Genomic DNA, 14,497 nt, shown 5'->3' with positions numbered 1-14,497 from the left:
ATGGGGCTTAAAGCTTCCACAACAGGTCCGTCCCTCAATGCAAATCCCCGCTCAAGATGTCATATTAAACATGAGAGGTTATTGTGAAAGATAACTATACAGAAGATCATTGTAGCTACATCAATGGAAGCAGGTTTGCTTGTGATGAGTTTAGATTTGTCAACCTGCTGTTAAATTTGTTGCTGACAGTCCAGGCTGACTAGAAATCGCTGATACTTACTTTGTTCAATGGTGTATCCATCCCTGATTTGTAGTGCTACATATGCAGTTGTTTATTGGCTGCCTATAATGAGAGGGTCATACCTTTACCTTGGAGGGAATTGAGTTTAATCTCAGTTTTATGGGCTCAAGTATCTCATTTCGAGGTGGACAATTATTGGTGATAAGCTTGACTTTGATCAATGAATCATCCTGGGGAATTACACTTAAAGGATCACTCTTTAACCCCCTTCTCCTAGTAGACCGTGCTGTAGATTCCCCAGTAATTCCTTGTCTCGTTCTGGCCTCTCAGAGCCCAACTTGTTATTGGTTTGATTTCCCCTGCACCTAGGTTCACCAATACCCCTGGTATTGATAAGTCCAGGGGGTTGGAAAAATCAAACTCAGTCACCGGGCCACACATAATCAGGGCCTATGCCTTGTGTTTCATTGAGCATTTCGTTGTTGGAGTCCCTGCCAGTCTTTGTCCTTCTGTCCCAGTGTATGTACCAGCATTTCTTTGTCTGCGTTTGTGCCTCATATAGCTTTATGGCTGTCTCCCTGTCTAAGTGTATCTTTGTGTTCTTATATTTGGTTAGTAGATCTTTGCTGTGGCCAGAGCTGGTCAATATGGACATGGAGAAATGGATATTGGCAGTGATTAAATTAATGTATGAGAATAGTTTGAGGCGTGTTCAGTTAGGCATGATTGGTGCCATGACAGTCCCACTTCAGTCTTGGGGGACGAGATTACACCGACTTGCTCTTTAGCCTAAATCATATATATATATATATATATATACACATAGTATCTTTAGACTCGACGACGGTTCCCACCAAAACCTTAATGAGATTTACAAAATTGTAAATAAACAAGGATTAGCATGAAATAATATTAATTACTAAATATAGATACATTTTGGCAAAATAACTAATATATTTATTCTCAAATCATATTTGATGGATGCCATTTTTGTTATATATATATGTGTACCACTGCCCAATGGCAAAAGGAGTTAAACACCCCTCCTATCGAATGACCTTCCGACCTTATGTCTAATCCTTGTAAAGGAAAAAAGAGGACAATAGAATAGAGAGAAAAGACCCAAAAAAATATATAAATACATTTTAATCTTATTTCTCAAACTTCAGCCCAAAACATCTAATCTTTAGTTCTCATCCCGCATGTACAAAAAGCTCTTCATCCTGGTTAAGTTCACCCAGATGTCTACTGATCAGTCTAATACTGTATTCGGATTCCATCGTCCTAAGAATGGATTCCCTGTCCCCCCTCTCTGAGGATCACCCTGTCAGTTCCAAACAAAGACATACCATACATTTTTCCATTATGAACCTGTCTACAATGTTGTGCCACAGGATAATTCACATCATTGTTCCTGATGGCGCGCCAATGTTCCAAAATACGTTTTTTTTTACAGGGAAGGTAGTACTGCCCACTTACATGAGTCCACATTGGCACGTTATACCATAAACAACAAAATCAGAGTTGGTGTGGATAAACTTTTTTTATCTTCACTTCTCTGCCTTGTAGGTAAGCTAAAGGTCTTCCGATTAGTGCTGTGTGCACAGGCCTTACACTTACTGCATCTATAAAAACCCTGCTGTCCTGTGATCCATGTATCCTTCTGCGTGATCGGATAACTATGTACCGGCATGTCCTGCAACAAACTACTCTTTCTATATGTAATTTGTGGACTGGGAATAACCAATTGACCAATCACTTTATTTGCTCTGATGAGATGCCAATACTGTTTCATAATTCTCATCACCCGATCAGAATCAAAATTATAGCTAGTGATAAATCTCACTGTATCCTCCTCCCTTTTTTGTTGATGAGAATAATATCTTGCTACATCTTGGAAACCTTTTCCTAGGCATTCCTAATCACTTTCACTGTATGCCTCCTAGACTTGAATCTCCCCCTCCATATGTTTGTGTTTTTTCTGAAAAGTCTGGACCTTACTGCTGTTCCTTTTGGCTCTAAGAAACTCACCATAAGGAATACTCCACTTAAATTTTGGTGAATGGTGGCTATCTGCATGTAAGATACTATTGCCTGCAGTACTTTTTCTAAAGAGACTAGTATGGAGAGTCTCCCCTTCTACTGTAACCAAAATATCCCAAAACTCCATAGAGATGTTGTCACTTTTATACGTAAAGCTCAGATTATGATCATTATCCAATAACCATCCCACAAAATCATGCAGAATCGTCTCTGGTCCATCCCTGATGATAAATAAATCATCAATGTATCTTGTCCAGAAAAATTTATTGCGCGGGTCCTGCGCAGGCTGCCGTGCACCGACCCCGTTTGGTAGAGGAAGTCGGACAAACTGCAGAAAGTACTTGATATATGTGTGTATATATATATATATATATACATATATATATATATATAAATATTATATTATATTATATACACCTCTTTGGCACTGTTTGACAAATCTTTACAAAATCTTCCAAAAGAAGTGCCAAAGTGATTCTCTTTGCGCACAGAAAGTTTTGGGGTGATCCATCAAGCGGGGGAGTGGAGGGGCGAAAAAGTTGCGTTTTCCATGTTAATTCGTATTGGACCTTTAGACACGACTACAGCACGAACCACTGGACCGAATTACAATAAATGTGCAAGAAAGCTAGCTTCCTGGGCGCAGGTTGTGCTTTTGCTTATTTGGCGTAAATCTGTTCAGTAGTTTTTGAGATATTAAAAGGAAAACAAATTGGGTCCTCCCCATCCCCACCCCCACCACAGCCCCGGGGACCACCACTTCCCCAGAGCTATTGTTAAATCCACGTTAGGGGGGGGGTGGGGGGGTTGGTCCCCCCCAGAGACCACCACTCCCTGTGACAAAGTGTAAAAAATAGAAAGAGGATCAGTTTTGGACCCCCTACAGCCCCAGGGACCACCACCTCTCTGGGGCTATGAACCTTGGAGGGGGGGACGGACAGCCCCCCTCGTGGAACCACTAATGGCCTTGGGGGCTGTCACCCCCCTGGTCCAGCACGTGCTATGTTCCACCCACAGGACATAGCTGTTTGCTGTGGCTTGTCTGCAGCTTTGAAGTTGCTCTAAAATCATAAAAAATATCAATGAAACATTATCACTCAAATTATTGAAGAAGAAACTGTGAATGGTGGGGCGTGAGTTATAGTTACCTTAGGGCACGAGTTATAGTTCTTGAAAGAACTCTCTCTGTAACTGCTGAATTTCTATGATTTTGTACAAGTAAATTCAGAACCTAACTATAACGTCCCTGTAACCTTAGATTTCTTATTTTGGACTGCATGATTTGGACTCTGAGGGAAATGCCTCCAGGTGGGGATCCTCATGTTATGAGGCTTTGCTATATGCTCATGATACAGTTCTCATCTCCTAAACCATTTAAAAGCCCGTAGACATCTAACTAAAGCATGCTTCAGCTCTAAAGCTAAATGTCATCCTCTCAAAAACTAAATGTTTTGAAAAAAATGACGGAAGAGAGGCATGGTTTAATGAGAATTACTAATGTTGGGATGACGATGATGATGATGATGAGGCACACACACTGTCACCAAAAGTAACCTGGCACTGGAGACCTAAACATCAAATCAAATAGATCTTGAAGGTTCTCCTAAAGTAATAGTGACTTGACATAAACCTCAGGAAGAGGTGAAAGGCATTCTGGAGTTGGGTCCTTCCCCCAACCCCACACCTGGCCCCTTCTAAACAAGGTACCTGAAGACCTTTGCTGGACTGCAAAAATCGAGTAAAGGTGTTCACCACCATCATATCTCGTAGAGTAGATTGCCCACATTAATAAGAGTCCCAATGATTGAGACTAATGACCACGAAGTAGGTCTATTTTCTGACTGAAAGCTAGTGGAGCAGCCTTCTTGCCTCAGAGGTATAATCAGATTTCCATAGACTAGGCACTTTTCTCACAGCCATATATTGAATCCTCTGCAGTTGTTGCAGTGCTGCCTTTGTAATACCAGGCCACCATCATATAATCACTCATTAAGAAGATGATCTAGTGAAGAGCTGAGCCTGCAAAGCCTGTTGTTCAAAGACATGTTCATGTGGTCCACTGTGTCAGAGGCTTCCGAAAGTTCTAACAGCAAGAGACCAGTCTTGTGGATCCCATTGCAAATCATGTAGTTCATCCACAGTGGTCAATAGGAACGCTTCTGTGTCATGTCACGAGTGCTCATAAGAAGCTCATCCACAGAGATCAAGAGGATGCCCTGTGTGCCATGGCAGGAGGGAAGTCTGTCTGTAACCCCACCAAGAACCAAAGATTATCCAGAACTAAAGCCAACTTTGATGCCACATTCTTCTCTATTATCGCATGCAGGAGGATGATTGATCTGTAGTTTTTGAAGATTGATGGCTCGAGGTCAGCCTTTTTGAGAAGGTTGATAACTCCCACCTTGGAACGGTGCAGATTCTGAAGAACATTATCATCTGGAATGGCAGGGGCACAGTTGCACAATGGACAATGAGCAAGGCTAAGTGGAAGAACAGAGAATGACATGGTGGAGTCAGTTAATACATATTATTGTCTCAGTACATATTCTTGTCTTTGGATAGTACTCCAGAGGAATGAGAAATAGAGCAAACACAGAGCAGGCTTTATTAAATGCATGTCACCTTTTCTGGGCATATCATTTGGTTTTATTTCAAATATGGGGGCTGTGCCCCTGAAAACTGAATCAGTTTTATGAGAGCACTGGCTGCCAGAGTTGCTTCAAAGCAGTACGCTGTGAGGCATAGCCTCCTGATCTTTAAGAGGTTTGCAATACTAATTCTTGATGGGTATACAGAGCAATAGACTGTTGCCAACTTTCATATTGGAGTCCAGGCTTCTTCCTCTACTTGCTAGAATCTAAGCTGCCCTTGTTTATGGGCTGGTGAAACATATGTGTGCAGAAGTAAAAAAAACAAAAAGGAGGCTACAAACATGCCTGATAGTGATGACCTATGATTTTATTTCTGATGTACACACATCTCTAATAAGTTGGAATCTTGGGGTAGGCAAGTGTATGTCTTGGAGCTATAGTATCTTGTCAAGGCAGGCACTGTTGAATGCATTGAAATAGATGAATGAATGAACAAACAACATACCACTTAAAGAATGGAATAGGGCACATTTTTCCTAGTTGACTTCTCATAGAGTATGTAGGTTTTTCTTTAAAGGGGAAGATCTATTAGTCAGATCTTCTTGCATCATATAAGATCCTCTGTGGCAGAACTAGGGCTCTTGGGGCAAGAATGATGAATTGGTAAGGGTTGGGACCAGTATTTGGCTTATGCAAATATGTTGAAGACTTGATGCATTTTCTCTTGTTCTACCCTAATCATACAGATTACAGATGGGAAGCATTTTTATTTGTATGGCAAGGGGAAAGTGTTTTAATATTGGCCACTGTGGGGAACTTTCGCAGAGAAGCTTTAATAAAGTTTAGAGTATACAAGGCCAGCTTTTGCCTGGACAAGCTAGGCACAGGCCTAGGCCACCAATCTTCAGAGGGGTGCATGGAGCTGTCGACATTAAGTTCATGCAAAGAGCAGCATCCGACTCACTTGGCTCTAGTGATTCAGTTTAAAGTGGGTTTAATCCTTTATTAATCTGCTGCAGGCATTATTTTGAACACCCCATAAGCCCACTTCCTTGTCTTCCCTTCCCTTCTCATCTCTGCTGACATACAAGAACAACCCACCACCCAACAAACAACTTGCCACCAGCGTGACAGAGCTAAGCTGAGAGTGATTCAGGTGAGTTGGGGGAGGTGTGCAGTTGTTTTGAGAACTCTAACCATGGAATCTTTGCTTTGACTGTCCCCCAGGCATCAGACTAAATCTGGAAAATCTTGAGCAGTACCTCTGTGAAGTAACGTCGCCATGCCCATGTATGTGCCACCCTGGTGCTCTGACATCAGTTCTTTTCTTTCCGCTCCAGCAGTGTGGATCTAGAGAGCTACCTCTGTCATTTTCTTTTACCAACTTAGTTTCAACTTTTGTCAGCATTTTCTAGCTTTCACTCCCAGTGTGGTAGGAACATGTTGACTGTGAAATCTTTGGGCTTCAAGCCTTGCTGGGATTCCAAAAGTCAGACGTCTGTGTCTGATCCCCACCAGGATTTCGCCAAGTGCAAGTTAATGCACCCAAAGGCAATTCTTGAGGGAGCAATGAAGCTCCTAGTGGAAGGGCAAAAGAAGGCTCCTCGCCGTTCCCGGTTTAATTTGCGTGGAAGATCTCGGTGATGCTCCCAAAACCGTTCCCATTGATGATTGTCTTCCTGTGTCAGGACCTCCTCATCGAAGTCGGGTAAGTTGAAGAAGCTCATGAAAAAGAAGTTGGCGTTCTTCCACTTTACCCCCTCCACCTCATGCTCTAAGCCCCTCTCTCACACTCCACATGCGGAACTGGAGTCAGGGCCTGCTCCATGCGACTCAAAGTTTCCTGACACCGGAGCAATGCCTGCCCAACTTGAGGAATTTTATGATGCCATGTATGCTGTCTAGGGGCCACCGATGCCCTCTGGCATGCCTTCTGGCCCCACAGAGGTGCCCCTGCTGGGTTACTGTCGGTGGGTTTGCCCTCGATGCCAGCTAGGCCCTTGGGATCCACTCCAAGATCCAGACTAAGGTCACCACTGGTGCCTCCATCCACCCTGGCTCCATCTCACCTGGCGCCACCCGTGGTGCTGCCTGATGTTGATCTCAACGCCATCCAGGCCCCGCGATCCCTTCGACTTTCCACCCATTGACAGGCCCTACCTTCATGAAGTGGGAGACTAGGAGGGTTGATGTATGGTCCCCTAGAGGAGGACAATTAAGAGGAAAACTGGTATGAGAAGCTGGGTGATGCCAGTTGTTTGGCTACCTTCCCAGACTCTGCCATGCTTTCCTCTCTGGGTCAGGCTTGGGAGGAAGGGGAATCTTTTGCCACCATTATGCACAGGGCAGTAGAGGTCCTTGATCTCCAGCTATCTACTGTCAAGATCATGGCCAATGTCTTGATGGAGGCTCTTCAACCTGGGGCGGGCTCGCCTGAACCCATTCCCCCTTTAATGAAGCCCTCACCCACTTACTTCTGTGGGCCTGGGAAAAACTCTGCTTAGGGGCTCCTGTGCTTTGAATGATTACCTGTTGACATTGTCCTGCCCCGGGAGAACCAGCCTTCCTCTCCCAGCACCCCTTCACTGAGAGCCTGGTAGTGCACTCCTCAATAGCAACAGTCAACCCAACACATTCCCTTCCAGTCCGCCGCACAGGGAGTGCAAGAGCCTCACACCTTTGGGAAGTGCATATTCTCCTCTACCAGCCTTGCCTTGCAGTCTGTGAACACTACATACCTCTTGGACTGATATTCCCATCCATCGTGGGACTCGGTTGCCTGAGGATGGCCGTGCCATTCTCAGCTAAGCTTTGGTGGATGGCAAGGATGCAGCAAAGTTCACCATCCGGTGCGGACTGGAAACCACAACCTCTGTGGATCAAGCCATGGCTTCTACAGTGCTGCTGCACGCCTGGTTTCGGTCCACTGGGTTCTGTGGATGATGTCCAGTCATCACTGATCGACATGCCCTTTGATGGCTCCCACCTGTTTGGTGACAAGGCGCATGCGGTGCTCAAGCACTTTTGTGAGAGCAGGGTCACTGCCAGATCTCTTGGGATTGCTTTATTGACTTGGCCACAACAGCAGTCCTTCTCCTCCTGCCCCTACTGCAGATGTAGAAGAGGCAACTTTAGGCACCCACAGTACCAGCCGTCCCATACCCAGCCCAGCAGCCTGCCTAGTTCTTTCAAGGATGGGCCTGCAGTGCCCAAAAAGGACGTGGGAGCCAGTCCCAGTGTGCTGCCCAGTTCCACACCCTTCCAAATGATGCAGCCTCCAAGTCCCTTTAGCATGCCCTCCATTCAGCACATGACCCTGTTTCTATGGGGAACAGGGTCAAGACTGATTTACATATGGCTGGGCCCAAACTGGGATGGCATGGTGAGCAACAGAATTGATGGATTAAACCCAGATCTGTGACTGGGGTTGAATGTTTGATTGTTTCCACATTCCGTCCATCATTTGTGTTTGTTTGCCCCATTCAGCACAGCCATCTTGTGGGCAGCAAAATCAGGCGCCACCTGCCCCAATGGTCAGGGATTACAATCTGACAAGTGGATGCTTCAGATTTTGTAAAGAGGTACATACTATCATTTGTGGTAACACCTCAGCCTCTTCTTACTCCGTGAGGAAGTGCAAGCTCTTTTGGCCAAAGAAAGCATAGAGAAGGTGCCCGCAATACAAGTAGGTCATGGTTGGCATTCCTGCTACTTTCTAGTGTTGAAAAAGGACAGTGGCCTCCACCTTGTACTAGATCTGGACCCTCTCAACTTCTTTCTGAGGAAAGAAATATTCAAGATGCTTACGTTAGCTCAGGTTCCGTCTGGCTTGTATCTCGGAGACTGGATGGGAGCACTGGACCTACAGGACATCTATTTTCACAACTATATGTTGCCTGCCCACAGGCGCTGCCTGTGATTCACAGTGGGCCAAGAGTATTTCCAGTTCGCTTTGATCCTCTTTGGCCTCACCAGTGCCCCTTGGGTGTTCATAAAAGTGATGTTGGTGCTTATAGCACCTCTGCAGAGGTCAGGAGTTCCAGTCTTCCCCTTCCTTGACAACTGGCTGCTGAAGGCAATTTCACCCTCAGGCAGTCACCACCCCCCTCCAGAATACTGGAAGCCTTCTGCATTCACTGGAGATCACTATCAACATGCCCAAAGTCACACCTGACCCCTTCTCAATTTCTCCCTTTCATCAGAGCCATTCTGGACACATTGCAGTTCGGTGCTTTTCCTCCAAAGCAGCAAGTCCGGGATATTCAGGCTATGATTCCAGTGATTCGGCCTCTATCCTGGATTTTGGTGAGACTGACTCTGAGGTTGCTTGATCTCATGGCCTCCTGCATCCTGCTGTTAAAGCATGCCCAATGGCTTATGAGGGCTTGCTTGTGGGCTCTGAAGTCCCAATGGGCACAGCATCAGGGGAATGTTTGCGGCCTGGCCTGATCCAAATATCAGAGGCAAAAGATCTGCAATAGTGGCTAAGGAACCACGATTGGGTCAGCGGCAGACTCCTCTCCCTTCCCCACCCAGAGTTCATGGTGATGAAAGATGCATCACTCTTGAGTTGGGGTGGCCACCTAGGAGAGATGGAGATCAGAGAACTGTGGTCTCCGGCAGAATCTCAGCTCCACATCAGTTTGTTAGAGTTGAGGGCCGTTCACTTGGCATTAAGAGCCCTACTTCTGTCCATCATAGGAAGGCTGGTTCAGGTGTTCATGGACAGCACCTCCGCCATGTGACATTGCAACAAACGGGGTAAGGTGGGGGTCGTTGTCCTGTTCCAGGAGGCTCTGCACCTCTTCACTTCAGTGGAGCACCAGGACATCTTCCTGATCATGCAGCACCTGGTGGGCTCTCTGAACGCGCCAGCATGGTCAAACTCAGTCATCGATGCCTTGCGGATTACGAATGGCATCTACAGCTGCAGGTGGTGCACGGTCGCTTCCAAGTCTGATGAGAACCTTGGCTCAATTTTTTTCACCACCACGAGAATGCTCAGTGTCAGCACTTATGTGTGCTGGAGTTTCCAAAGCGGCTCACACTTGGAGACACAATCCAACTCAAGTTGAACTTGGGACTCCTATATGCCTTTCGCCGATACCACTCCTACCCAGAATTTCTCAAGACGATCAGGACTGACCGGGCCCAAATCATACTAGTGGCTCCAGATTGGATACAGAGAGTATGGTATCCCAAACTCATAAGCATGAGCATCTGTCCTACGGTCAGGCTGCCCCTTTGGGAAGACCTCCTGGCACAGCGGCAGGGCAGGGTTCTGCACCTAAACCTGCACACACTCCATCTTCATGCCTGGAGATTGAGCTGGAACATTTTAGGGTTTTCGATCTCCCTCCTGAAGTTCATGATGTCATCTTGGCAGCCAGGCGTCCTTCCACTAAAACTGTCTATGCCTGCTGTTGGGATAGGTTTGTGGCCTGGTGTTCCACATGCCATATAGACCCCCCATTGCACCTTTATCAGAGAATGTGCTATTTGTTCTACCTTTAGCTCGACAAGGCCTTGCTCTCAGCTCTGTTACGTGTCAGCTATTTCAGCTTCTCTGCAGCTGCCAGATCAACACTCCTTGTTTAAGTCGCCAGTTATGCCTCGTTTTTTTATAGTTTTACTGCATTTTTTCCTACTCACTTTGTGATGTCCCCATTGGATCTTAATTTTCACCTTAATTACCTCCATTTGAGTCAATTCATAGCTGCTTTTTGTGTCTCTTGCTATCAAAAGGGTTTTCCTGGAAGCCATTACACCTGCACGGAGAGTCAGATCACACTCCATACACCAGCTTCTTCCTGGAGAAGCTGGTCTTGCTTCTTTCCTCCCTAAAGTGTTCACCCCCTTTCATACTGGACAGAGCATAACATTGCCTACTTCCTATGCTCTTCCTCCTTCTTCCAAGGAGAAACAGAGACACCATTGTTTGGATCCTAGGAGAGTTGTCTCCAATATTGATCCCACCAAAGACCATCGGGTTGACGATCTTCTCTTTATTGGGTTCACAGGAATGAAGAATGGCAAGGGTTACGGATCATCTCCCGATGGGCAGTACTCTGCATAAAAATCTGCTACGCATTGACGAAGAAGCAAACCCCTGTGGGCTTGCGGCCACACTCCGCCAAGGCCGCCTCTACTGCATTAGCGCATGGGGGGGGTTCCTGTCCTGGACATGTGTCAAGCTGCGATGTGGGCGTCTCTCCGCATGTTCACGAAGCACTACTGCATGGACAGTGAGGTCCGTTGTGATTGACTATTTGTCCGTTTGGCCCTTCAGGACTTTTTAGTCTAAGCCAGTTCTCAATCCCAACTCCTGGGAAGGATTGCTTTGGTATCTATTCTAAGGTGAAGAATCTGCGGTTAGAAGTCTCTCTCAGATGAACAAGATACTTACCTTCAGTGTTGTACATTCAAGGCACTATCATAGCAAAGGCCAGCTCTTTTTGTATTGTGTAATGTGAATTTAGCTGAAAATAGACAAGTTTGTACTCATTTTATTAAAATAATCTGATGAATACTTTTTTGTACCTGTGTCAGATGAAAGGTCTAATTTAGAGTTAAGTAGACAGCTCCCTTGCCACAATCTTTTTGGCTGTCCTGTCTGCCTTATTACAAAGCATTAGGATATAATGAACTTGTAATAAGACTTGCCTCACTCTTTTCTTCCCAGAATCATTACACTTCCTTCTCTCTTTTCTTTCCCCATTGCTTCCTTTTATCCACCCATGCCATCTTCCACCTGTTGCATTCCTTTAGTCTATTCTTCCTTCACTTCCCTCATTCCTTTCTTCCACATTATGCATTCCAATCCTCACACTTTCTTCCCTTCCACATTTGTTTCCTGATTCCTTCCCACCCTCATTTTCATGCACCCTTGTCTTCCTTTCTTCCACCCTTCTTCATTCCACCTTTCTTCTCCTCTTACCCCCTTCTGTTGCTTTCTCTCCCTGCGGTTCTTCTCCCTTTCCACACATGTATCTCAATACCTTCCTTTATTCTTCCCGTTTCCTCTCTCTGCACGTGCTGCTGTTGCTGGCTCCTCCATCCATTTGTCTCCCTGCCCATTAATCCACCCAAATTCTCTTTGTTTCCTCACTCTGTTAACCACTTGTTTGCACCCCTCTTTCTTTCGTCCCTGTATCTTCCCTTGTTCCTTTCTGTTTTTTCCTTTTGCTTCCGCCTTCCTCCCATCACTCCACCCTTATTCCTTTTCATAGTTTAGTCCCTATCCTAACCGTGTGTTGCCTCCCATCCCCATTCTTCCACCATTAGTTCTTCTCTGTTTCCTTCCTCAACCCACCCTTGAGTTTCTTGCCCTCCAGTTCCTCCACCCTTATTCTTTTCATGTTTAGCTCTTCTGCTTACCCTTGTTTTGCTCGTTCCTCCCATTCTTCCACCCTTATCCCTTCCTTCTTTCCTCTCACCACTTTGTTGCCCATCCTTCAATTCTTATTTATTCTTTCTTTCATTCTCTATTTCTCCTCATTCTGTTCTTCGCCCTGCTCTTCTTTCCTCCCTTCTATCTTTGCTCTTTTATTCTTTTCTACCTATGCCCACATCTTCTTCTCTTCGCTTCTCCCTCCATTCTTTTCAGGCCCCCCCAATCCTCCTCCAACTCCAAGCCCAACACACTTACATCTGATGGCTGATGCTTTTCTCCTTCCACAGATGCCAGAGGAACAGGCCTTCTGTGTGCTGGTGAAGATCATGTATGACTATGGCTTGCGGGATCATTACAGGAACAACTTTGAGGACCTTCACTGCAAGTTCTTCCAGCTAGAGCGGCTGCTGCAGGTAAGGCCTAATCCATTCATATGTGAGGGGCCTATGGTGGCGTCCCCAACCGTGCAACTACTCCACCAATAGCAACCCTACCCACAGATGTTTGAACAATAAAACATCCACAGCGGTTCTTCCAGTAATCCTGACCCTACATCAGTGGCACTTCCACCTACCAGAATACCCCATTCATCCACTTTACTAATCAGAACGCTGTCCAAAATCCAGCCCCATTCCTGTGATGCCACCTTTGGCTTTACCTCTTATTTGAACCACCCTTCAGCACCTCCTATGGTTGTGCCTTTTTTCACAACACCCTTTGCAGTTATCCCACCAGTTGGCACACCTTATGTGGTAATTTTACCAGTCAGAGCACCTCCTGCAGCTCTGTTCCAATCAAAATACTGTAGCCTTGTGTAGAGATTGTCAGGAGTGTGAAAAGTTTGCGTTCGATGCGTAGTAAGAGATTATCGAATATTTTCTGTTCTGAGATTTAAAATAGTTTGGTATTGCTGCATCACAAACATGTCGCAAAACCTCAGTACAGCTTTGGAAAGCCTGTAAGTATGAGTGGTAATTTCACACCCATGAATGCAGAAAAACTGTATCTTCAAGTTACTTCCTATTTTAAAATGCAGGGTTCTGTAACATAGCTACCTAATCATATTACCACATATTTACAGAGAAATTCTGAATTGGGGCCTCTATGCATGATCAAGTCTTATTCATACGCTGGTAATTTCAATACGGGGTGTCTATCCAGCCTTCCCACTGCTCTATCAGTTATGACACTGAGAGTACAATTCATCTAGAGAACACTGTGCCATTCACTAAACAGACTGTATGATCATCCTCTGAAACTACTTTACCTAACACAACACCAGTTACAGCAGTGGATAACAATCCAGTCGCTGAGACAACTTGACCAATACTAGGCGTACGATTCTGCTTCTGCAAGTGTTCTACCAAGCAAGACATTTGATATATCATCATGGCTCTGCAATTCTACTACTACTCACAGCACTGGAGCACTAACCAGCCCAGAGGTCTGCCCCACCAATGGCCACAGTGGGTGTGTGCTCCAGCCGCTGAGTCAAGCACAACACCTGATCTGTGATCCAGCACTAGTGCTTATATCACAAGTCACACCATTGGCTATATTAGCAAGCAGCCACTCCACCAATCAGAATACTAGATTTATGAGCATGGTCCCTGGGCTGCTCTGCCTAGCCCAACACTGCATGTATTCATATGTAATTTTAGTTTTCAGGCACTACTTGGCTTCCCTGCATAGCAGCAGAATCAGGCAAAAAGGCACAAGCCAGGCAATAGCCACGATAGCCGCTGCTAGCTTTGACTCTGTGATTGATAGCAAAGGAGTCTCAGAAGATCTGAGCCCCCACAAACTACTAGCACTTCCTGCATTGATATACTCAGAGTAAATATTTCTGAGAGACCATGACCAGCACCTAGACAAACACTTGAAAGCCACCACACAATTACAGGGCTGTTAAATGCTCACAGAGAATTACAAGAAATGAATCCCACCCACCCAGGTCTTTTCGCAGAGTTGCAGTGTTTTACCCCGGACACTCAAATGATTCTAAAAGCACTCATTTCCAATCATGCTGCATCCTTCCATTTTCTCCTTAATCTTCTCCGAAAACTGAAAAGTTTGTTGCTGTAGAAACACATGCTTAGCATATGTCCGCCATCTAGTGTTAGGCTTGGATGTGTGCAAGGGTTTTTTGGTCTTGGACATGTGCAGAGGTTTTTTCTTCGAAGAAGTCCTTCGAGTCACGAGGTTTAGTAACTCCTCCTTCTGCTTGCACTGCACATGCTCCTCGACTCCATTGTTATATTGATTTCTTCTGCTGTCTGGTTCGGACGC

At 45.4% G+C, this 14,497-nt stretch overlaps 1 protein-coding gene across 5 annotated transcripts in view; it reads left to right on the top strand.

Annotated features, from left to right (window-relative positions):
- RABGAP1L (RAB GTPase activating protein 1 like) overlaps positions 1-14,497 on the top strand; it is a 1,234,468-nt gene that overhangs the window by 860,035 nt on the left and 359,936 nt on the right. For all 5 annotated transcript variants that reach the window (XM_069231590.1, XM_069231591.1, XM_069231592.1 and 2 more), the window contains one exon: positions 12,496-12,621. In XM_069231590.1, coding sequence (XP_069087691.1) covers positions 12,496-12,621 — 126 coding nt within the window. The remainder of the gene's footprint in view (positions 1-12,495; positions 12,622-14,497) is intronic.

The sequence above is a fragment of the Pleurodeles waltl genome, chromosome 4_2 (genome assembly GCF_031143425.1).
Source record: "Pleurodeles waltl isolate 20211129_DDA chromosome 4_2, aPleWal1.hap1.20221129, whole genome shotgun sequence".
Taxonomy (NCBI): Eukaryota; Metazoa; Chordata; class Amphibia; order Caudata; family Salamandridae; genus Pleurodeles; species Pleurodeles waltl.
Note: the sequence above shows the minus strand (reverse complement) of the source record. Positions and strands in the feature narration are given on the sequence as shown.